The sequence below is a fragment of the Mucor mucedo genome (assembly GCF_025094135.1).
Source record: "Mucor mucedo strain NRRL 3635 chromosome Unknown EV154scaffold_87, whole genome shotgun sequence".
Classification (NCBI taxonomy): domain Eukaryota; kingdom Fungi; phylum Mucoromycota; class Mucoromycetes; order Mucorales; family Mucoraceae; genus Mucor; species Mucor mucedo.
The window spans coordinates 26823-44273 of NW_026252371.1; the positions used below are offsets into that span (position 1 = coordinate 26823).

At 37.5% G+C, this 17451-nt stretch overlaps 7 protein-coding genes across 7 annotated transcripts; 5 read left to right on the forward strand and 2 right to left on the reverse strand.

Annotated features, from left to right (window-relative positions):
- The first annotated feature begins 1884 nt into the window (after positions 1 to 1884).
- On the forward strand, positions 1885 to 3668 carry EV154DRAFT_310978 (uncharacterized protein). The gene is made up of 5 exons (XM_051594908.1): positions 1885 to 2220; positions 2307 to 2735; positions 2806 to 3050; positions 3108 to 3413; positions 3485 to 3668. Exons 1-5 carry the CDS (start codon positions 2160 to 2162, stop codon positions 3632 to 3634), a joined length of 1191 nt encoding a protein of 396 aa, XP_051454737.1. The 5' UTR covers positions 1885 to 2159; the 3' UTR covers positions 3635 to 3668.
- A 194-nt stretch (positions 3669 to 3862) lies between these two features.
- Positions 3863 to 6182, reverse strand: EV154DRAFT_448019 (major facilitator superfamily domain-containing protein). Its single transcript, XM_051597147.1, has 6 exons — positions 5939 to 6182; positions 5617 to 5878; positions 5471 to 5537; positions 4527 to 5405; positions 4051 to 4455; positions 3863 to 3979 (listed from the first exon to the last, which is right to left on the reverse strand). Exons 1-6 carry the CDS (start codon positions 6133 to 6135, stop codon positions 3972 to 3974), a joined length of 1818 nt encoding a protein of 605 aa, XP_051454738.1. The 5' UTR covers positions 6136 to 6182; the 3' UTR covers positions 3863 to 3971.
- A 1875-nt stretch (positions 6183 to 8057) lies between these two features.
- On the forward strand, positions 8058 to 8526 carry EV154DRAFT_425830 (mitochondrial F1-F0 ATP synthase subunit F of fungi-domain-containing protein; the record flags this gene model as incomplete). The annotated part of the gene is made up of 3 exons (XM_051596269.1): positions 8058 to 8183; positions 8264 to 8426; positions 8498 to 8526. The coding sequence occupies 3 exons, from the start codon at positions 8058 to 8060 to the stop codon at positions 8524 to 8526; spliced, it is 318 nt and encodes a 105-aa protein (XP_051454739.1).
- Positions 8527 to 8569: 43 nt separating this feature from the next.
- On the reverse strand, positions 8570 to 10144 carry EV154DRAFT_517953 (RTC4-like domain-containing protein; the record flags this gene model as incomplete). Its single annotated transcript, XM_051602559.1, has 1 exon — positions 8570 to 10144. A coding segment is annotated over exon 1 (1346 nt), but the record flags the coding sequence as incomplete, so codon positions are not given.
- A 616-nt stretch (positions 10145 to 10760) lies between these two features.
- On the forward strand, positions 10761 to 11965 carry EV154DRAFT_517954 (uncharacterized protein). Its single transcript, XM_051602560.1, has one exon. The coding sequence runs from the start codon at positions 10796 to 10798 to the stop codon at positions 11879 to 11881; it is 1086 nt and encodes a 361-aa protein (XP_051454741.1). The 5' UTR covers positions 10761 to 10795; the 3' UTR covers positions 11882 to 11965.
- A 302-nt stretch (positions 11966 to 12267) lies between these two features.
- Positions 12268 to 15050, forward strand: EV154DRAFT_517955 (kinase-like domain-containing protein). The gene is made up of 14 exons (XM_051602561.1): positions 12268 to 12738; positions 12799 to 12844; positions 12907 to 12965; positions 13014 to 13147; positions 13204 to 13241; positions 13307 to 13513; positions 13577 to 13641; positions 13702 to 13801; positions 13880 to 13928; positions 13990 to 14094; positions 14155 to 14313; positions 14379 to 14474; positions 14529 to 14596; positions 14662 to 15050. Exons 1-14 carry the CDS (start codon positions 12302 to 12304, stop codon positions 14689 to 14691), a joined length of 1593 nt encoding a protein of 530 aa, XP_051454742.1. The 5' UTR covers positions 12268 to 12301; the 3' UTR covers positions 14692 to 15050.
- On the forward strand, positions 15051 to 15707 carry EV154DRAFT_517958 (60S ribosomal protein L38). The gene is made up of 4 exons (XM_051602562.1): positions 15051 to 15090; positions 15288 to 15348; positions 15411 to 15533; positions 15594 to 15707. The coding sequence occupies exons 1-4, from the start codon at positions 15088 to 15090 to the stop codon at positions 15614 to 15616; spliced, it is 210 nt and encodes a 69-aa protein (XP_051454743.1). The 5' UTR covers positions 15051 to 15087; the 3' UTR covers positions 15617 to 15707.
- The last annotated feature ends 1744 nt before the right edge of the window (positions 15708 to 17451 follow it).

Sequence of the window (17451 nt, forward strand, 5' to 3'; positions counted from 1 at the left end):
TCATGTCACACACACACACACACACACACACACACATACAAAATAGCCCCTCCATCTCGTCCTTTTTTATTATTATTATGTTTACAAGACATTCCTATCACTCTTAAACATTCCCCACATAGAAATTCGTTGTCTAAAGTTCATTGTATATCATCATGCAGGGGACTGTTATAAACAATGGAGCCTATTTTATTTGTTTTTGTGTTTACTTATATCTCATTTTACAAAAGTCGTTACTGATTTTTTCCCTTTTTTTTTTTTTACCTTTTGTAAATCCCTAACCAAATGATCTTGACATCAATACAGTCGGCTTGTCTCTAAAGAAAAAAATAGACATAAATTGTGAAGGTGCACATGTTGGTCTCTGCTAATTGATTCATGACCGAGAAAGACAATTTGGTCATGGCTATGCAATGTGACGATGAACTGACCGAGAATTAAGGTTGGGCACAAACTGAAACATAATTTAAGAAAAAGACACCGGAAAAGACATAGTAACAGAGAACCAAGGCCATTTATAAATACCCAAGGACAAATATATATTTATACATATATATTTATTACTTGCAAGCTACAGGAAAGTAGCTGTAAAATTTTAGGTACAACAAAAATCCTAACGGAAACAATTCATGGACTAAAGAACCCTTACTTACTCCAGAGTAATAGTAAAGGTGATAAGTGAGAATTGTAAATATATCTTAAATTTACAGAAAAACTGTGATGACAGTGCTTCCTATGTCATTGATGATGGTTTTTCTTTCGTATGTAAGTTGTATTAAGTGATGCATAAAAAAATTAATAGTGTATATGTATGAAGTCCACATATAGAGCTACTTGATGCAAGAACAGAATCAGAACAATATATGGCTTCTGCTTTTATCCTATTTTCAAGTGTTACTAAATCGTAACGACTGTGTTCACTAAGGTTGTAACTATGTGTCTGAAGATGATCAGGGAGTCGATAAACCCCTTCACTTACGTTATATTATTTAAATATACGACTACAGGTTTGTTTGATATATATTATTACACCCTAAATTGCAGTGCCCGATTTCTGATTTATTATTTATCTCCTGCTATAAATACAGTAGTTCCTGCACTGACGCACCATTATATAAACAGAGTCTCTTTTTCATTTGTCTAAATATCATGTGGTTAACTACCGTATTTTGTTGTTGCGAATCAAAATATGAATAATTTTTCTCGTACTTTGATACAAGGGACACTAATCTCTAAATTTTTGGACTAGTTAGGTTTCAGTCCTGTAATAATGTCATCCAAGTAGTGGGCTCTCTTCATTATTTAAATAAACGTACTAAGCCAACATATCAATAAGAATGTAATGAATAGGGAGCAATGACCAACCCAGTCTTAAATGTGAAACTTTAGCCTTTTCTTGGACGGGATAACTCAGTAAAAGGAAACCATGACATAATAAAATTCATTAGGTAATTTTTTTTGTAGGGAAGCGATGCCAAGAGCCTCATTGCTGTTCCAACAGTAATTAAAAAGGCATTGTACACAAAGAGAACGATAATCATAACTTTTTACTGGCATACGATATGTGAATTGTACATCTACAGTAAATGCTAGACATGTACCCATCATTATCAATTGTATCGACAGTCATTATGCCAGAAAAGATATACGATGACCGATTATTAAAGAAGTAAACAAGAGATGGGTGAATTAGTTTTTTTTTTGAAAAGATAGTCTTGGGACAGACTAACGCCGATGATCCCCGAATTCTCTAGTGACACGAGATGTTGCTTTAATTATCGGATACCCATTGTTCCATTCATAGGTGGTTTTGTACCACATTGTATTCCTATTCACATAAAAATAGATATGCTGAGTATTATATAACATTTCATGAAGAAGAGGAAGAAAGATCACTAAAATCACCCCGGCATGACCCTAACTCGAGCTAGATACATAATATGGGTAAATGTGTATAATCAGATTATCTTTTAAAAAGTTCCCATCAAAACAGGGTACATTTTGTGTTACATAGCAGTTGATTTAGCGCCTTGAGTATGGGGTGACTGTTAAATTTGATTGAAATACTTTTTTGGTTATCAGATTGAAGTTATTTCTTTTTCTTTTTTTTTAATCGCTAGATTTTCCAGAAATCAAATTATTCCAACATAAATCACACAATGGTCTCTAATAATACCTCTGAAGTGAAAAATATTGTATTTATCGGTGCATCTTGTGGAGGTAATTGTTTAATAGAAATTGTCCCTTTTATAGTCCTTGCCCCCGCTAATTTTTTTTTTTTTTTTTTTTTTTTTTGCTCTCTATAGCACTGGGTGCTTGTCTCTCCTGGAACGCTGATCATGTTGAAAACTACCGCATTATCTTGATTGAAGAAAAGACCCATTTCAACCATGTGTTTGCCTTTCCTCGTGCATCTGTGGTATCTGGTTTCGAAAAAGAGCTGTTTGTGCCTTACGATCAAATGTTTAAAGGAGACGAATCTGTTGGTAAAGTCGTTCATGCTCGTGCCACAAGCATCCATCAAAATCATGTCGTTATTGACCGAGAGGTGCCTGAATTCGGCACCAAGATTGATTTTGCCTATCTCGTTTACGTTGCTGGTACCAAAATTCCCATTCCCGGTCGCTTGACTGTCAACACAAAGGCTGAAGGTATCGCAGCCCTTAAAAGTTATCAAGAAATTATCCGTGAGGCCGAACGTCCCATTATTATTGGCGCTGGTGCCGTTGGATTAGGTAAGACATTTCCTCCGCTCAAGCGCTTTTTTTTTTCAAATACCGACTCATCTTTTTCATGTTTCAACAGAATTGGCTGCTGAAATTAAGGAACACTATCCTGAAAAGACAGTAACTTTATTACATTCCCGTAACAGATACTTGCCCAGATATAAAGTGAGCATGGATGTGATGACCTACAACATTCTCAAGAAGGTTGGTGTCAAGCAAGTCTTGGGTGATCGTGTTATTCTGCCTCCTGGTGGATTTCCTTTGAAAGTTAATCCTATTGAAGTCCATACCAAGGGTGGAAAAATCATTCATGGCGATCTTGCCGTAAGTAAAAGCACCCTTTTTTTTTATATATGTGTGAAACTCATCAGTTGATATTAGATCATGTGTATTGGTATGACACCTAATAGCGGTATGCTTGCAGAACTCGCACCCGATGCTATTAATAAAGAAACCGGTTTTGTCAAGGTCAAACCAACAATGCAAATTCAAGATGATAGATTCCCACATATATTTGCTGCCGGTGATGTCACAGACCATACAGATGTCAAGACAGGTCATTATGCCTGGATGCAAGGTTATGCCGCTTTTGAAAATATCAGAAAGATGATTGCTGGTGCCACGCAGGAAGAATTAGAGCCATACAAGAGTAAAGATCTTGCTCTGATCAAGATGATTCTCGGAAAGGTAAGCATCTTTATATTTGATTTAACGGTTAAAAAATAAAAGAAATGATGAACTCATATAAACCCATGTAGAAAGAAGCCGTGATGCAGACGCATATGCTTGGTCCTTTAGTCACAGTGGGTTCATGGATTGCTGCACGCTCTATTCCTGAAAATGTATACGCCACCAGCTCATGGGGTTGGTTAAATGTTCCTTTTGATGAAGAACATACCCACTTGTAAATCCACCATCGTTTCTTCCTCTAACCCTTGCAATATATCTTGAGAATTCTCTAGTCTTCCCCCCCCCCTCACCTCCCATTTGTAATACTATAATAAATTATATCACCCACATTTCTTTTTACAACAAGTCTGCAGAATCTACAGAAGCGGGGATCGCAATTGTTGAGTAACCCTAACTTTTATCAGATCTACCTGAAACTCGGTATTATTTAACGGGACCAAAATAAATTAAGGAAAAAAGGGGGACGGGTAATTTTATTAGGTACGATAGTAGTGCAATGTAATTTTGATTATTAATAGGTTTTTTCTTTTAGTTATTAGCGTGTAAAAAAATAAATTATAATTCTATACACAAAAAAAGGGTGAGTCATACTGCAGCAAAACATAAAATCAATTACACAACGAAAAGGACTTACTGTTTTTGGGGCTTTCTTCAGAGCTCTTACTGATACTGTAACTATCAGCAACTTGTTCATTTGTTTCTCCCTCAGGTTCTTGACCGTGACTTTCCTCCTCGGTTAATCCAAATGGCTTCATCCTCAAAAAGAATCCAAACGCAATAATCGAAAGACAAAGCCCAACAATCGATAAAATCCGTTGGACATGGCCATAAGCAATGGTGGCACCAGCATGCTGTGCCTCGGGGAGATTGTTGATATAATCGATACTACCGAGAATTAAAGCAGGGTCATATTCTCCAGGAGCATGTTCTGCTAATTGTCCAGGCAAAAGAGCATTCCAAATAGCACCAGCAATAGATCCACCAATACTTGTAGCAATTGTACCTCCCACTTGTACCAATGCGGTTACCATAGCAAGGTCTAGTAAAAAAGAACAAAAAAAAAAAAGTTATTATTCGACGCAACTATCTTTATCAAGATGTTTCTTTTACCAGCATGAGGAACTGAACTTTGAACAGCTACAAGAACAGGCACATAAATCATGCCTGAGCCAAAACCGGCAATAATTTGAGTAATAATCACGAAACCCATGGGAGAAGTAGGATAACGAGAGGGAATCATAAGACCCATACCGAGCATGTACAAGCAAATTCCCACAAAGACAATAGGTCGATAAACCTTGAAGCGTTTCATCAAGTATCCAGCAGCAAGTTGAGATAATAAGAAGGTGGCATGGTAACTACGATCAATGTAGACCGACGTGACATTGGACACTCTACGGGTAATTTGAAGATAGGTGGTGAAGTAAGTCCAATTTGTAGCACGAATCGTACTGATAGCAGCACAAGTCATAACACCAGCAATAGGGGTAGGACTTTTCCAATCCCCAACAGGAATGACAGGGAACTCTGCATACTTTCTTTCATACACAACAAACAAGATGGCACAGACAAAGCCAGCGACAAGACAACCAATGGTGGGAGACGTATTCCATCCACCCCAACGTGAGGGACCAAGCACCAGAGGTAACAGAATCATGCAGAGTGCACCGATAAACAAAATACTGCCAACAATATCGAGTTCATTACACACATACTTGAACTTTTCAGCAAAGGACATGCTCTGGTATTTTGTCTTGTCTTTGCGAGGTAAAAGTCCTGATTTCTTGACAGTTTTCTCAATACGATACAGGCCAAATAATAAAGGAATAGCAGTGCCGCCAACACAGAATGGAATCATGGCATATGTCCATCTCCATGAGCTATGTTTTACAATGGCATCGCCCACTAAAGGTGCAACCCAAAGGTTGACCATGGCAGGGAAATCGTAAAAGGCCTGGAACAGCCCTCGGTTTACTGAAGATGTAATATCTAGTGATAATAAAGGAATGCGTTAGATATAAGTTTGGAATTCAGTCAAGAAGATTGATCTTTACCGGCAATAAGAACGTGACCAAGAACAGAGACACCCGATATACCAATAGCGTAGATAACTTGTCCACCCTAGTCGAGGAAAAAAATATATATATAATATGTTAGTTTTTTCTTAATTTACATATTATTATGCAATAATGAGCTTTACAATAAGAGCATCCATGCTGGGAGCAACCGCTTGGACAATGCCAGAAATAACATAAAAGAAAATTGCAATGGCGAATGCTTCCGATCTGCCAATCATATCGGAAAACTTTGCATACATTGGTAACAAGACAGTTTCGACAATATAAAGAACCACACTGATCAGACCAGAGATATTGAGAGACTCGAAATAACTGGTGACAGCAACAGAGGCAGCGTAAACAACGTTTCCCTCCCAATTCTTGGCCCATGCAACCATGATAATACTAATAATAAGTTTTTACTGTTTTAGCATACAAGTTAAAAGAAATATTTATAAAGAGTACCCTGTGACAACGAGAATTTTGTCCCATTTTCTTCCAAGTCTTTTCATTAAAATGACTTTCTGAACACCATAAAACTCTTGACTAAAGTCTCTTGTTTCCTGAGGTTGAGATGTACTTCCGTATCCAACCTCGTTGTTATCCATTTGGGTTAATGAATTTGGACCCTCTTGTTCCTTTTTTAGAGAAGGAAATTTCATTTTACAATATACTGTCTTTGTGAAAAATAAATAATTGTTTGTAGCAGAAGAGAAAAGAAACAATTGTGTACAACAAGAATTTGCAACCTACATTTATACAGCTGTAAAATTATGAATATATCAATTGACCCATGATCTGATAATAAAAGATCTAGCAAATGATGATTCCCCGATTTCTTTTTTTTTTTTCTTAAAATTTTTTATCAGATCTTGCAAGAGCTGAAGTTATTAGATGCCCAATCTCTTTTCCTTCTCAATGGCAGTAGAACAAGCTAATTTTACAAATTATTCAATTGCCTTGTCATAAAACAAGGTTTTTTTTATTTTATTTCTGTCTACAAGATTCTCGTGTGGTTTCCACTTTTATTGATTTGGTTAAGTTGAATTGAATTCTCCGCTCACTTGTTACCCAGACCTATTTGAATCATGTATAAATGGTAACTCTTGTTGATCAAGAGACAGTGAACCCGGTCTCAATAGATAGTAGAGACATATAGTCAGATCGTAACAACAGACAGTGAAACAGACAATGTGTGTGTGTGTGTGTGTGTGTAGGCAAGTACTCACACTTCTACATGACTAATACTAAACCCAAAAAGGGTCGCTTTCTGTGTACATGGAGTAATCTCTTTCAGTGCCATATTTTAATAATACCGCGGCTACAAACATCAAATAAAGGTTGCAACAAAACTCATCCGTAAACACCCTCTCTCATGCACCTTGCTGTGTTACTTAGAACTCTTACATAGAAAATAAAATAAAATTCATACCTCCGTGCAACCGGCTTTAAAATGAAATAAGTTTTGTTTGTTATTTTTGTTCTTTTAGGATTGTATGACCTGAAATGATTTTTGATCTCAAATGTGGTTCCCCACATCTGCACACTGTAATATAAAGTAACGAGAGGCAAAACTCCGAATATGGCTTACTAGTAGTGTCAGTTTTTTTATTATTATTTATCTTACGTGTGTGCAACCATTTTGTAGAGTGTAATGCTTCCCATTTCTTCAAGTGAATTTTATGTCTATCTTTTGCTGGTAGTATCATAAAGAGGAATCGCCATTCCCAAAAAATTGAATCTCAGTTAGATCTGATAACAAAAAGGGTCCCTTCTTGAAGGTCTCATGCTTCTGTTGTACCACTAAAATTTAAAGTAGACATCATGCCATTCACATAATCTTTCGATTAATTACTTTTTTTGTTCTAGAAACATTATATATATTTATATATATATATATCAAGGCAGTTTATCAATAAAATGCTTTCCTAGTATACTTTTTTTTTAGTACATCCTTATAAGCCAAGAAAAATGCTCGGAATCATCTACAATACCAAATTAGATCACCAAGTTTTTGATTTTTTAAAAACCTTAGAGTGGTCAAAACACAAGGGGTATAACCTCGAGATTAAAAATGTCAAAACTTACAGGATACATTTTCTGTAGGGTAAAATGAAAATAAGAGCTCTTAGATGACAATAAGGGGAGCTAAAGTTGGATAGAATGATCTTGAAACCACATTAATAATATAGCGTTATTTGTGCAACACGCTGTAAATCTGTAACATAAAAGTTGATCTATACCCTTCTCACAATACTTTTAGTGTACATTCGCATCAATGGCTCATTGCTGATATCCAGTGTCAATGGTCTAATAAAGATAATTTTTCCAGTAAGAAATTGCTGATCAATCTTATTCACTCGTCATAAATTCACATGTTGATTAATGAACCCTTTGAGGACATGATTATTGTTCTTTTGCTTCGTTACTATACCTATGTCAGGCCTACCTCAGGTTTGGGGTGTCCATAGCCGAAAAAGCAAAAAAGAGAGTCGGGGTGACGTTGGGCCAGTTTCACCCCCTGGTGATTTTTCTACGAGAGAGCATTTTTTTTTTTCTTCTTCACTTTTTTATTTCGATTAAAATGAGCGCCATTTTCCGTCGTGCCTACACCACCAAGACCCTTATTCCTCCTAATGTAGCAGCCGCCACCAGACTTTCTGGTTCTGCCAAGGATGGTCAAATTTCTCAATTGGTCGATTTCTACAAGGTTTGAGATAAAAAAAAAAAAAAAAAAAAATTAAATCAATTGTAAAGTGCTGTGTCACTCACTTATGGCTTCTATTATAGAAATTGCCCAAGGGTGCTGCCGAAGTTGCCAAGCCCGTTGGCCCTTTTGCTCGTTATAAGGCCGCTTATATTGATGGTGAAAACGCTTCCGTCACTCCTTTGCTTCACCTTATCTTTGGTGTCTTTGCCATTGGTTATACCATTGATTACCAATTCCACTTGAGTAAGAAGCATTGCATACATGCATACACATGGATCGAACTAACACTCTCTTTTTTCTTCTTTTTACCGTAGAGCACCACAAGAATGTCGAACATCATTAGAGAATTTTATCCAAAACCAAAATATAATAAAGCAACACGGAAACGATAGTGTATATTTTATGTATATTTCAATGTGGACAAAAATAAAAGAGAGAGAGAGAGAGAGAAAGAGAAAGAAAGAGAGAAAGAGAGAAAGAGAGAGAGAGTGTGTGTGCGTGTGTCATATTTATTGTAAATGTATAAAGGGATCTAATCATAAGCATCATCGTCACTTTCGCTATCATCATCACTATCATTTTCGTCATCCTCGTCCAGTGCAATATAAACAGGTTTGACAAGGTCTGATTCTTCAATATCGGGCTCTTCCATTGGGAACATGGCGTTTCCATATTCGCAACTCTCAATCATTATTTGCTTGGCCTTGTCGGTGGCATTGGGTGGAGGACCTCCTGTGGCTGCCTTCATGATATCTTGTCGAATGAGACGAAATCCAGCCTCAGGGACCAAGACTTGTTGAATAAACTCAATGGGTAATTGTGGCGAAACCAAGTGTTTGGCAAAGTAACCGGATTTTAAATAAGCGCTGGATAAGGCATCGAAAATGACAGCGGATCCCTTGGGTCCGTAATAGCCGGGCAAGGTGTGTTCAAAACGGAGCATGACGCTCATGGCACTTCTTGCCTTGGTCAATCCCTGTTCTTTGTATGCGGTTTCAGCCAGATTACGGTAATCACTATTGATTCGATTGGAGATGATGGCACGTAGTTCTTCATCAAAGCGTTGAATGCGTTTGGGAATAGCGTCAAAGTCGATTTTAGTAGGGTACTTTTTCTTATAACCCTCAGGAATGGTCACTAATTCTCTATAATGCAGACTACAAAATGCATCCTTTTCTGCAGTGGGGATATGTCTTTTGGTAATCATGCTTAAGGAATAGGATGAAGTGGCGTTTTCCTTTTCTTTTATCCTAAGCTCTCGTTCTTCGTGTTCTCGATCTCGTTTTTTTATAGCTTTTAAAGCCTCGGCAATGGCTGTACGCATAGGAAATAAAATTTCTGAGCAGAACGGACAAACTTTTTTATCCTTGTTGTCGGCTTGTTGTTTCTGATGAGCAGTCAGATTCTCCAACAATTGCTTCTTTTTATGGATGATTTCTTCCTGTGCCTTGTTTTTCTTTGGTAAAGTCAGTTTGGTTGGTAAATTCAATTTGGCTCTGGCGGGTACTCTAAAATCATCGGTATCGTCAATGACGGAATTCACTAATCCAGGCTTTGACACCCTGCCTGCTTTGTTTGCAGCAAAGGGATTTCTGGCAGGTTTAGAAAGGGAAACAGGCGCGGTATGACGAGTAGGGAGAATCAGAGATTCTTTAAAATCATCATCAGAATCATCTGTCGACGTTTTCTTCACTCTAGTTGGTTTTATCAATTTGGTTGTGTCTGTTCTAAACGTTTGTCCTTTGAATCGATTCCTTGCAGGGTCAAAGCTTGACACCATGGCTGTATTAGGTTTTTTATTGCTTCCTGAAGACGCAGACATAAACTGATTCCTTCCTGCAGAGAGTTCATCCATTCTACGTTTATATGTGTTTCTCTCCATGTTGAAGTGAAAAAAGAAGAAAAAAAAAATTATTGTATTCCTCGCTTCTTTTAGCTTCTGTAAAAATCAGTCACATGTATTTTTGAGCCCCAGTTTTAAAATAGTGTAAAGACAACAGCATGAATTCTTGTACGTGACACACGTCTTGCCACGCAATGATAACTTTCATTTGAATGTATTACCCAGACAAAAAATAATAGTTGCTTTTAGACTCTTCTTACGTGTTAAAGCCACGTCTCTTTCTTTAAAATGTCTCTCACTTTCACCTTATCACTTTAGTATACTGCTATTATCCCAGCCTGCTCGCATCTAAATAAACAAGAATATAACTACATCAGACTGCCTATTTGAGAACAGGACATTATCATTGGAATTACGTTGTGGCTCTACCTTTACCCTGCACATATTTATGCAGAAGAGTTACTGCGGGATCCAATCCCGTCCAAACTTTGTTGTCAACTAGAAGTACTGGATTGTCTTTCATCAGTAGATGTACAGAGAATTGTGTATACACAATAGCTAACACCAGCTAATTATACTACAAATTCATCTCCCTTTTTGCTTCTACAGCATTGGGCTTAAAGCGAAAAAAGAAAGTCAAACCAGGACGTGTCTCCACGTTACACACGTCTAAAAAAAACCTCTGCTCCGTTTAGTTTGGTTCCCAGCAATAAATAAAAAGAAAAGGGAAAACTCTCCCTTTAAAATCGCACTCCTTTTTTATTTAACAATGAAGCCTGACACTGCAGACGATATACCACCCATCTTGACTCACAAACCAGACACAAAAGACGAAGGCGAGCCAGTATTTGATAAACCCAACACGTACGAAGAGCGAGTGCGTTTACCTCAAGAAGTGTTGGATGACTTGATCGTTAGAGCGGAATTTGTCGATGGCAAACGACCTGCTATAAAGACGAATGAAGATGACGAGGAGGAAAGTGGAGGGTCACTTTTAACCAGCCATCTGCTATCACATATTCCTTCTTCTACTACGGGACTGACGTCTTCACCACCTCCTGCTGCTCTCAGTCCCAGTGCTTCTAGCGTCAGCAGTAATAGTAGTAATATGAGCAGTGCCACCACCCGTTTAGCGCTACTAAAAATCCTGAAAACCAAGCCTATGGAAGACTTGATCACGTTTGATTTACGTAAATACTCTTTATCTAGACCCCACGAGCATGAGGTATATTTACAAGGCACCAAAGACCAGAAATACAAAAAGATCCAACCTCATTCGTATTCTTGGGGATTTCAAAATATTCTGTACAAGACCAGTACTGAAAAGATCAAGGTGGCCGAAGCAAGAAGACGAGCCTTTAAGAAAGAAATTACAGTGGAATGGGGAGACTTTCCTTTGCTTTCGACAGAGGAATTCAATGGTGAAGAAGACGATGTGGAGGACGATGATACGATTACGGCAGCCACAGAAAACACCACTAAATCAAATCAATTACACAACAAGACAAACTCGCACCTGTTGTTTACGTACGAAACTGAGTTTGAGGGATTCCAAATTCGATGGAAAAGAGCCAGTTTGTTATCGCATGATATGGTCTGTGAGGTCAAATGCGAACAGCCGCAGGAACAAAAGAAGAAATGGCATGTCATTGCCGAATTCGATAGTCATCGTATGGGCTATTTTGTACATCTGGGCGAATTAATCATTGATAGAAATGCCCTGAAATTAGTGGATAGACCTGATCATTTTGAAGCTCACATCGTCGTCACATGTTGTACGCTGATTGATCTGATGAGAGAAGTCGTAGAAAAGGCTGTGGGGTTGAGTAAAGGTGGCGTAGTTGGCAGTGATTAGTTCTAGACTTTATATAAATAAATAAATCTTGGTGTTTGGGGAAAGCAAGCTGTAACTAAGATGTTTATTATTTTCACATGCTTACGTAAAAGTTTGCTGTATTTTTCTCTAATTGATTTTATAGCGCCCACTCACACAGACACACCTATCTCTCTCTCTTATCATACACCACTGCATTCTCGAGAGTTATAAATACACACACATTAGCTGTAACAACACCTTCGGGGACGGTTGTTATGTAAGTGATCGACATGAAACTACGAGACCCAATTAAGATGATTGGCCAATAGTTCGCCTCTTATGTAAACATCAACATATCACCTGTGTAATTTACACACATACACGTCTATATTTTATCCGGGGATTTATTTGTCCCCCTTTCTTTTTCTCTCTCTTTTTCTTTTTTTTAGAGGGATTGTGATGAACCGAAACGTGTGGAGACGATTACTTCAGTGGCCGTTAATGATGAATCGTGATACGAATGAAGCACCGCAGACCGAGAGTGTTTCGATCACTTTAAGTGACACATCGACTGTCATCGAAAGCAACAGCCTATCGACTGTCATTGAAACGGACACAATCAGCCATAACCAAATACAACGATTAGCAGTCTCGAAGCCCGACATAAAGAAAAGGAAACGAGTGCTTATCCAGAAAAGGAGCAAAAGAGCACGAGAATCAACACCGTCATTGACATCATGGGCAACCGATTCGGATGTGGAATGGGAAGAACATCCTGACGCATGGGCCTATTTACAGGATGACAAAGGTGTTGGTTATTACCTTTTGGACTGTCAGTCGCTGGAAGATGATCGGAAAGGCTATTTGATTGGTAGTGACAGTTCATGCGACATAGTGTAAGATCACATCGATAAATTCTTATTTCTTTCTTTTTGTACTCACTCTGGTGATTGCAGTATAGACGATGAGCGTATTCAACCAAGACATTGTTTGATCTATGTGGTAAATCTTTTTCTTTATTTTTTATTTATTTGTTTCCCTAATTCCTTAAATACTATTTTCAGGAGAACTATACGGGTATCGACAATAAATGTACCATCCGAGTATTTCTAAAAGATATCAGGTATTTTACATATTAATCTATAACCATGCCATTATTAATCAAAACTAGTGAGACAACATGGCCTACCATAACCTCCGTCAATAAAAATGTCATTCAAAAACAATCTAAAGAGCCTGTCTGGCTTCAGAATTTAGATCATATCCGATTTATTTCACCAAGAGAGAACAAGCCTAAATCCTTGCGTAAGAAACCTTTCTCAATTCTTTGCTTTATACTGACCTCTTTTATTTATATATAGCCTATGTTATTTACCTAAGGCCAAATATCATTGCTAAAGTAATCGAGAAATATACATCGATAACAACGACAGTCCACTGATGAATTTTACATATTTTATCTAGACTTTTCTGGATGAATTCAAGCTGGGTCAATTGATTGGCAGAGGTAATTTCGCTTCTGTCTACATTGCAACAATGAAGAAACGAGATCCCACACAGCCCGAATATTACGTTGTTAAAATCATAAACAAGGATTCATTCAAGCATCAAACTAAATCACTCGAATCATTCGAGCAAGAAATCAGTGTACTCATGTTATTACAAAAGCATGTAAGTATATCACTCGATAGTTTCCACTTTTTTTTTTGCGCCTAACATTGTGCAACATTTCAGCCAGGAGTTGTAGGCATTGTCAAAGTGTTTGATAGCGCCAAAGAATACCACATTGTCATGGAATAGTAATAATATATTTTCTCATTATCTATACACAGTTTTATTCATGCTGATCTTTTTTGTAGTATTTCGGAAGGAGATTTGTTTTCCCACATTACGAATTGTGGTTCATTGACCGAATCCAGCACAAAAATAATATTTAAACAACTCTTTCATACAACCAAGGTAAATTGAGTTCAACAAAGCACAGCTAGAAAAAGATGTGACGCGAGCCTCTGATTTATCTAAATACATCTCCCTCAGTATTTACATGATTCTGGTGTGGTTCATCGAGACATTAAACCCGAAAACAGTAAAGTTCCTTTATTAAGATATATGCAATTGAAACCCATCTCTTATATCTTTTTTAATAGTTATGATGGTAAATAAAATTGATATGCAAGTAAAAATATGTGATTTCGGATTGGCTAGTCTTCAACAAGATAATTTAATGACTCGATGTGGAACAGAATACTACGGTAAAAATAAACAGAAAGGCAGGTGTGACCTATATAGTATTGCTAATCAACCCTTTACAGTGGCACCTGAAGTGCTTGACTTAAAGCAAAAGAGTAAATTGTTCGATCAAATCACTTCCAAAGATCCATCGACAACAGCCTATGGAAAGGAATGTGATTTATGGAGTCTGGGCGTTGTGCTTTATGTGTGTCTCTGCGGAACTGTACCTTTCCATGATGGTAACCTACATGTTTTTGTGTGTCTACTCATTCCATGTTAGCTAACGTTTATGAATAACTATAAGAACAAGGTACATTTGGTTCATTTTCTACCCGACAAAGTATTTTAACAGGACGGTATAATTTTAATGCGCCTGTATGGAGGGACATATCAAGCAAAGGTAAGAATCATTTGACAATAACAGGAAAGAATTCAAACTCACTAAGTGCCGTAGTCAAATCATTGATTGAAGGTTTACTGACAGTGGATGTAAAGAAAAGAACAACTGTAGATGAAGCACTGGTAAAAAAAAAGGAGTAGATATAACTGGGTCTATTTTACAATTCTGACGCTTTTTAATTTGGTAGAATCACCCTTGGTTTACCCAAGAGGAGTAGTCTGGTTTAAATCATATTACAACAATGTTTTTTCTTTATATTCTGGGGTCTCGTGTTTGCATAATTTTAATAAATCAGTAGGAATGCAAGTAATAATCACTTTTTAATTTGGACGGATCGAAATTATTTTCAGATAGTCACTTGCAGCATAAAATATCCAGATAAAGTAACCCTTACTGTAGTAATCCTCCAAGCGAAAGATAAACTCCAGCAAAAAAAAAAAAGTAATCAACCCCAATTTCCGGTAACTGGTGGTGGTGGTGAGGGGAATGGATGATAAAAGTTGTCCGGACCGGGGAGTTTCCGAGCTGGAGGGGGATCTCTCAGCTTACGAGATGTCAGCTACTGCAGTAAGTTGTAGTTCCATCCTCTTTTAGCAAGGTATAAATTCAAACAATGGTAAGTTAAAACGAAAAGAGAGATACAGGGAAATTACTCGACGTTAGATGATCAGAAAACGACCGATGGATGGATTCAGAGAATTTCACGTCGAAAAATAGATACACAGTCAATTAGAGAAAAAAAAAAAAAAGGGTCGAGATGACATGACATGCGATGACTAACCCTACCTTTTTATTTTTGTGTGGAATTAATAGCCCAAGCAGGTTCTGGACATCAAGAATTTCCTCGAAATCACCCGTAGAAAGGACGCTCGTTGTAAGATATTAATGATTAAAGGAAGAAAACCGACGATTAATTTTCTTTCTCTTAATCTGTAGCTGCTCGTGTCAAGAAGAACGGTGAACAATACAAGTTCAAGGTCAGATGTTCTCGTTACTTGTACACTCTCGTTGTCAACGACCGTCAAAAGGCTTTGAAGCTCAAGCAGTCTCTTCCTCCTGGTATGTCTTTTTAGTCGTTTCAGTACGTCCTTTTATTAACTTTTTTTCTTTTATCAATAGCTCTCAGCGTCCAAGAACTTTAAATTTGTTGAAACATTTAACCCTTGTTACTTAAAAACTTTGTTTTTTTTACACATACAGCTTGTATCTAAATAAAGCAAAAATTGGACACTATGTGGATAGAAAGGATCTTTTTTAAAGAAGAGGACCTGATGTATTTTTATTTTCTATGTCTTTTTTTTTTTTGCATAAGTTTGACAATGATATGTTTGAAGAAGAGCCAGTCACTTTTTTTTTCTTACTGTGGTGTGTGTGGGATCAATTGTGATTTTATAGTTAACCCTTCTCTCTTCCATACGTACACATAATGTCAGAATTTCAAAATGCCATCTTAGATAAACAGGTACACACCATGTGCTCAATCGTTTCTCTCATGGTCATTTCCTAACCTTACAAAAAAAAAAAAAAAAGATTCAAGAGTCAAAAGTGTTGAATGCAGAGTTAGCCCATTTGAAGCCCACCACCGTAAGGAAAAACCAGCAACAAAAAATGTAATAAGAGAAGACAAGCATTGATATGTGTGCATTTTTATATTTGTAGGCCCTCTATGAGCGCCAGGTCCCTTCGTCCAACATTTTTTTCCTCGCAAAAGATAATGAAGCTGTCAAAACTAAAAGTTTAAGTAATGTATCATTTTCTTAGTCACTGAAAATAATGAAATTAAACGTTGATTCCCTCTAGATTACCAAAAGGACCTCGAGAAGCTAATGAAATAAAGACCCTTTTTTTATCCGTATCAATGACGTGTATTATACTATCAATGTCCATCTTCGTTTAAGAGCGGGAGATTGAGCACAAGTCAACAACAAGGATATGGTAAAACCTAATATTTTAGTAGACATGCACGACAATAGCAAAGTAGAGAATAGATTTACTCTATGCGGGAACAATCATAATTTATCAGTCATAAAGAATATCAGAGACAGAACATACGAATGTTTCTAATCGTAATTAGGATTGTCTTACTGAGTGACCTCGTACATCTAAATGAATAGCACATATGCTAGTATCCTTCCTTCTTTTCGCTGTCGGGATTGTAATACTACTATTGCTATCTAACATGTCATGGATCTCTACGATCGATGAGCCAGTAATTCCGTTTGTGGTAACTCCAGTTGGATCGCTCAGAGTTCTCGCTTATTTAGAAGCTTTCATCCCCCAGCATCTAAAGCCTTCGAAATGTCGAATAAAAAGACTTGAGGCGACATTCCGCGTGTAGTCAAATGCTTTCCCACATAACCTTCTTATCAATCGTTCCTGCTACGTCGGTATCGACAGGTATCTCTCGACCGAGAATACACCCTTTTAGTGGCAGGGAAGCGTTTCGTTAGTGTAACACCATCCTTACGCAACTTTCTTTTTCAGCAAGCGGAAGGTTTCTCATTCAGTTTGTTGTTCGTGAGATAGCCGAGTAGTTGTACTGCAGGGAGAATCGCATGTCCATTAGGCCAAATCGGGGGCGTGACTTTCGAAAAAAAAGCTTTAAAAACCGACCCGAGCAGCACTCATTTCTTTCTTTCACACAATGGGTGCCCATCATTTGTGTTTCCGATCATGCTTAAGCATCTAAGTCACTTTCAGAATTCATCGTTGTATCCTTTACTCCCATTATATGATCCGGAATTCCGCAAAAGCCCAGTCTTTAATAAGTTCTCCATATGGCATGTCAGCACTGCAAAATTATGGTGAAGGTTAACAACGGTTTTGACCGTATCCCTGACTGATCTGGTCAATTTTAGACTATTCTGTATCCTGGACGGGGCAATTTTATAAATTGACCGTCTCCGTCACCGTAAAGGATACGGTCAATTTTTCGACCATTCTGTGTGTTTGACGTTACATAAGCTTCCCACTCTTA

Excerpts from the sequence above, each read along its gene's own strand:
- EV154DRAFT_310978 (XM_051594908.1), top strand. The coding sequence starts at position 2,160 with ATGGTCTCTAATAATACCTCTGAAGTGAAAAATATTGTATTTATCGGT. Across the intron at positions 3,051-3,107 it reads TCATTCATGGCGATCTTGCC|ATCATGTGTATTGGTATGAC; the intron begins GTAAGTAAAAGC and ends AGTTGATATTAG. Across the intron at positions 3,414-3,484 it reads TCAAGATGATTCTCGGAAAG|AAAGAAGCCGTGATGCAGAC; the intron begins GTAAGCATCTTT and ends AAACCCATGTAG.
- EV154DRAFT_448019 (XM_051597147.1), bottom strand. The coding sequence starts at position 6,135 with ATGAAATTTCCTTCTCTAAAAAAGGAACAAGAGGGTCCAAATTCATTA. Across the intron at positions 5,538-5,616 it reads CCAGCATGGATGCTCTTATT|GGTGGACAAGTTATCTACGC; the intron begins GTAAAGCTCATT and ends TTCCTCGACTAG. Across the intron at positions 4,456-4,526 it reads AAGTTCAGTTCCTCATGCTG|ACCTTGCTATGGTAACCGCA; the intron begins GTAAAAGAAACA and ends CTTTTTTACTAG.
- EV154DRAFT_517954 (XM_051602560.1), top strand. The coding sequence starts at position 10,796 with ATGAAGCCTGACACTGCAGACGATATACCACCCATCTTGACTCACAAA.
- EV154DRAFT_517955 (XM_051602561.1), top strand. The coding sequence starts at position 12,302 with ATGAACCGAAACGTGTGGAGACGATTACTTCAGTGGCCGTTAATGATG. Across the intron at positions 13,802-13,879 it reads AACTCTTTCATACAACCAAG|TATTTACATGATTCTGGTGT; the intron begins GTAAATTGAGTT and ends CATCTCCCTCAG. Across the intron at positions 14,475-14,528 it reads GAGGGACATATCAAGCAAAG|TCAAATCATTGATTGAAGGT; the intron begins GTAAGAATCATT and ends TAAGTGCCGTAG.
- EV154DRAFT_517958 (XM_051602562.1), top strand. Across the intron at positions 15,349-15,410 it reads CCGTAGAAAGGACGCTCGTT|CTGCTCGTGTCAAGAAGAAC; the intron begins GTAAGATATTAA and ends CTTAATCTGTAG. Across the intron at positions 15,534-15,593 it reads CAAGCAGTCTCTTCCTCCTG|CTCTCAGCGTCCAAGAACTT; the intron begins GTATGTCTTTTT and ends TTTTATCAATAG.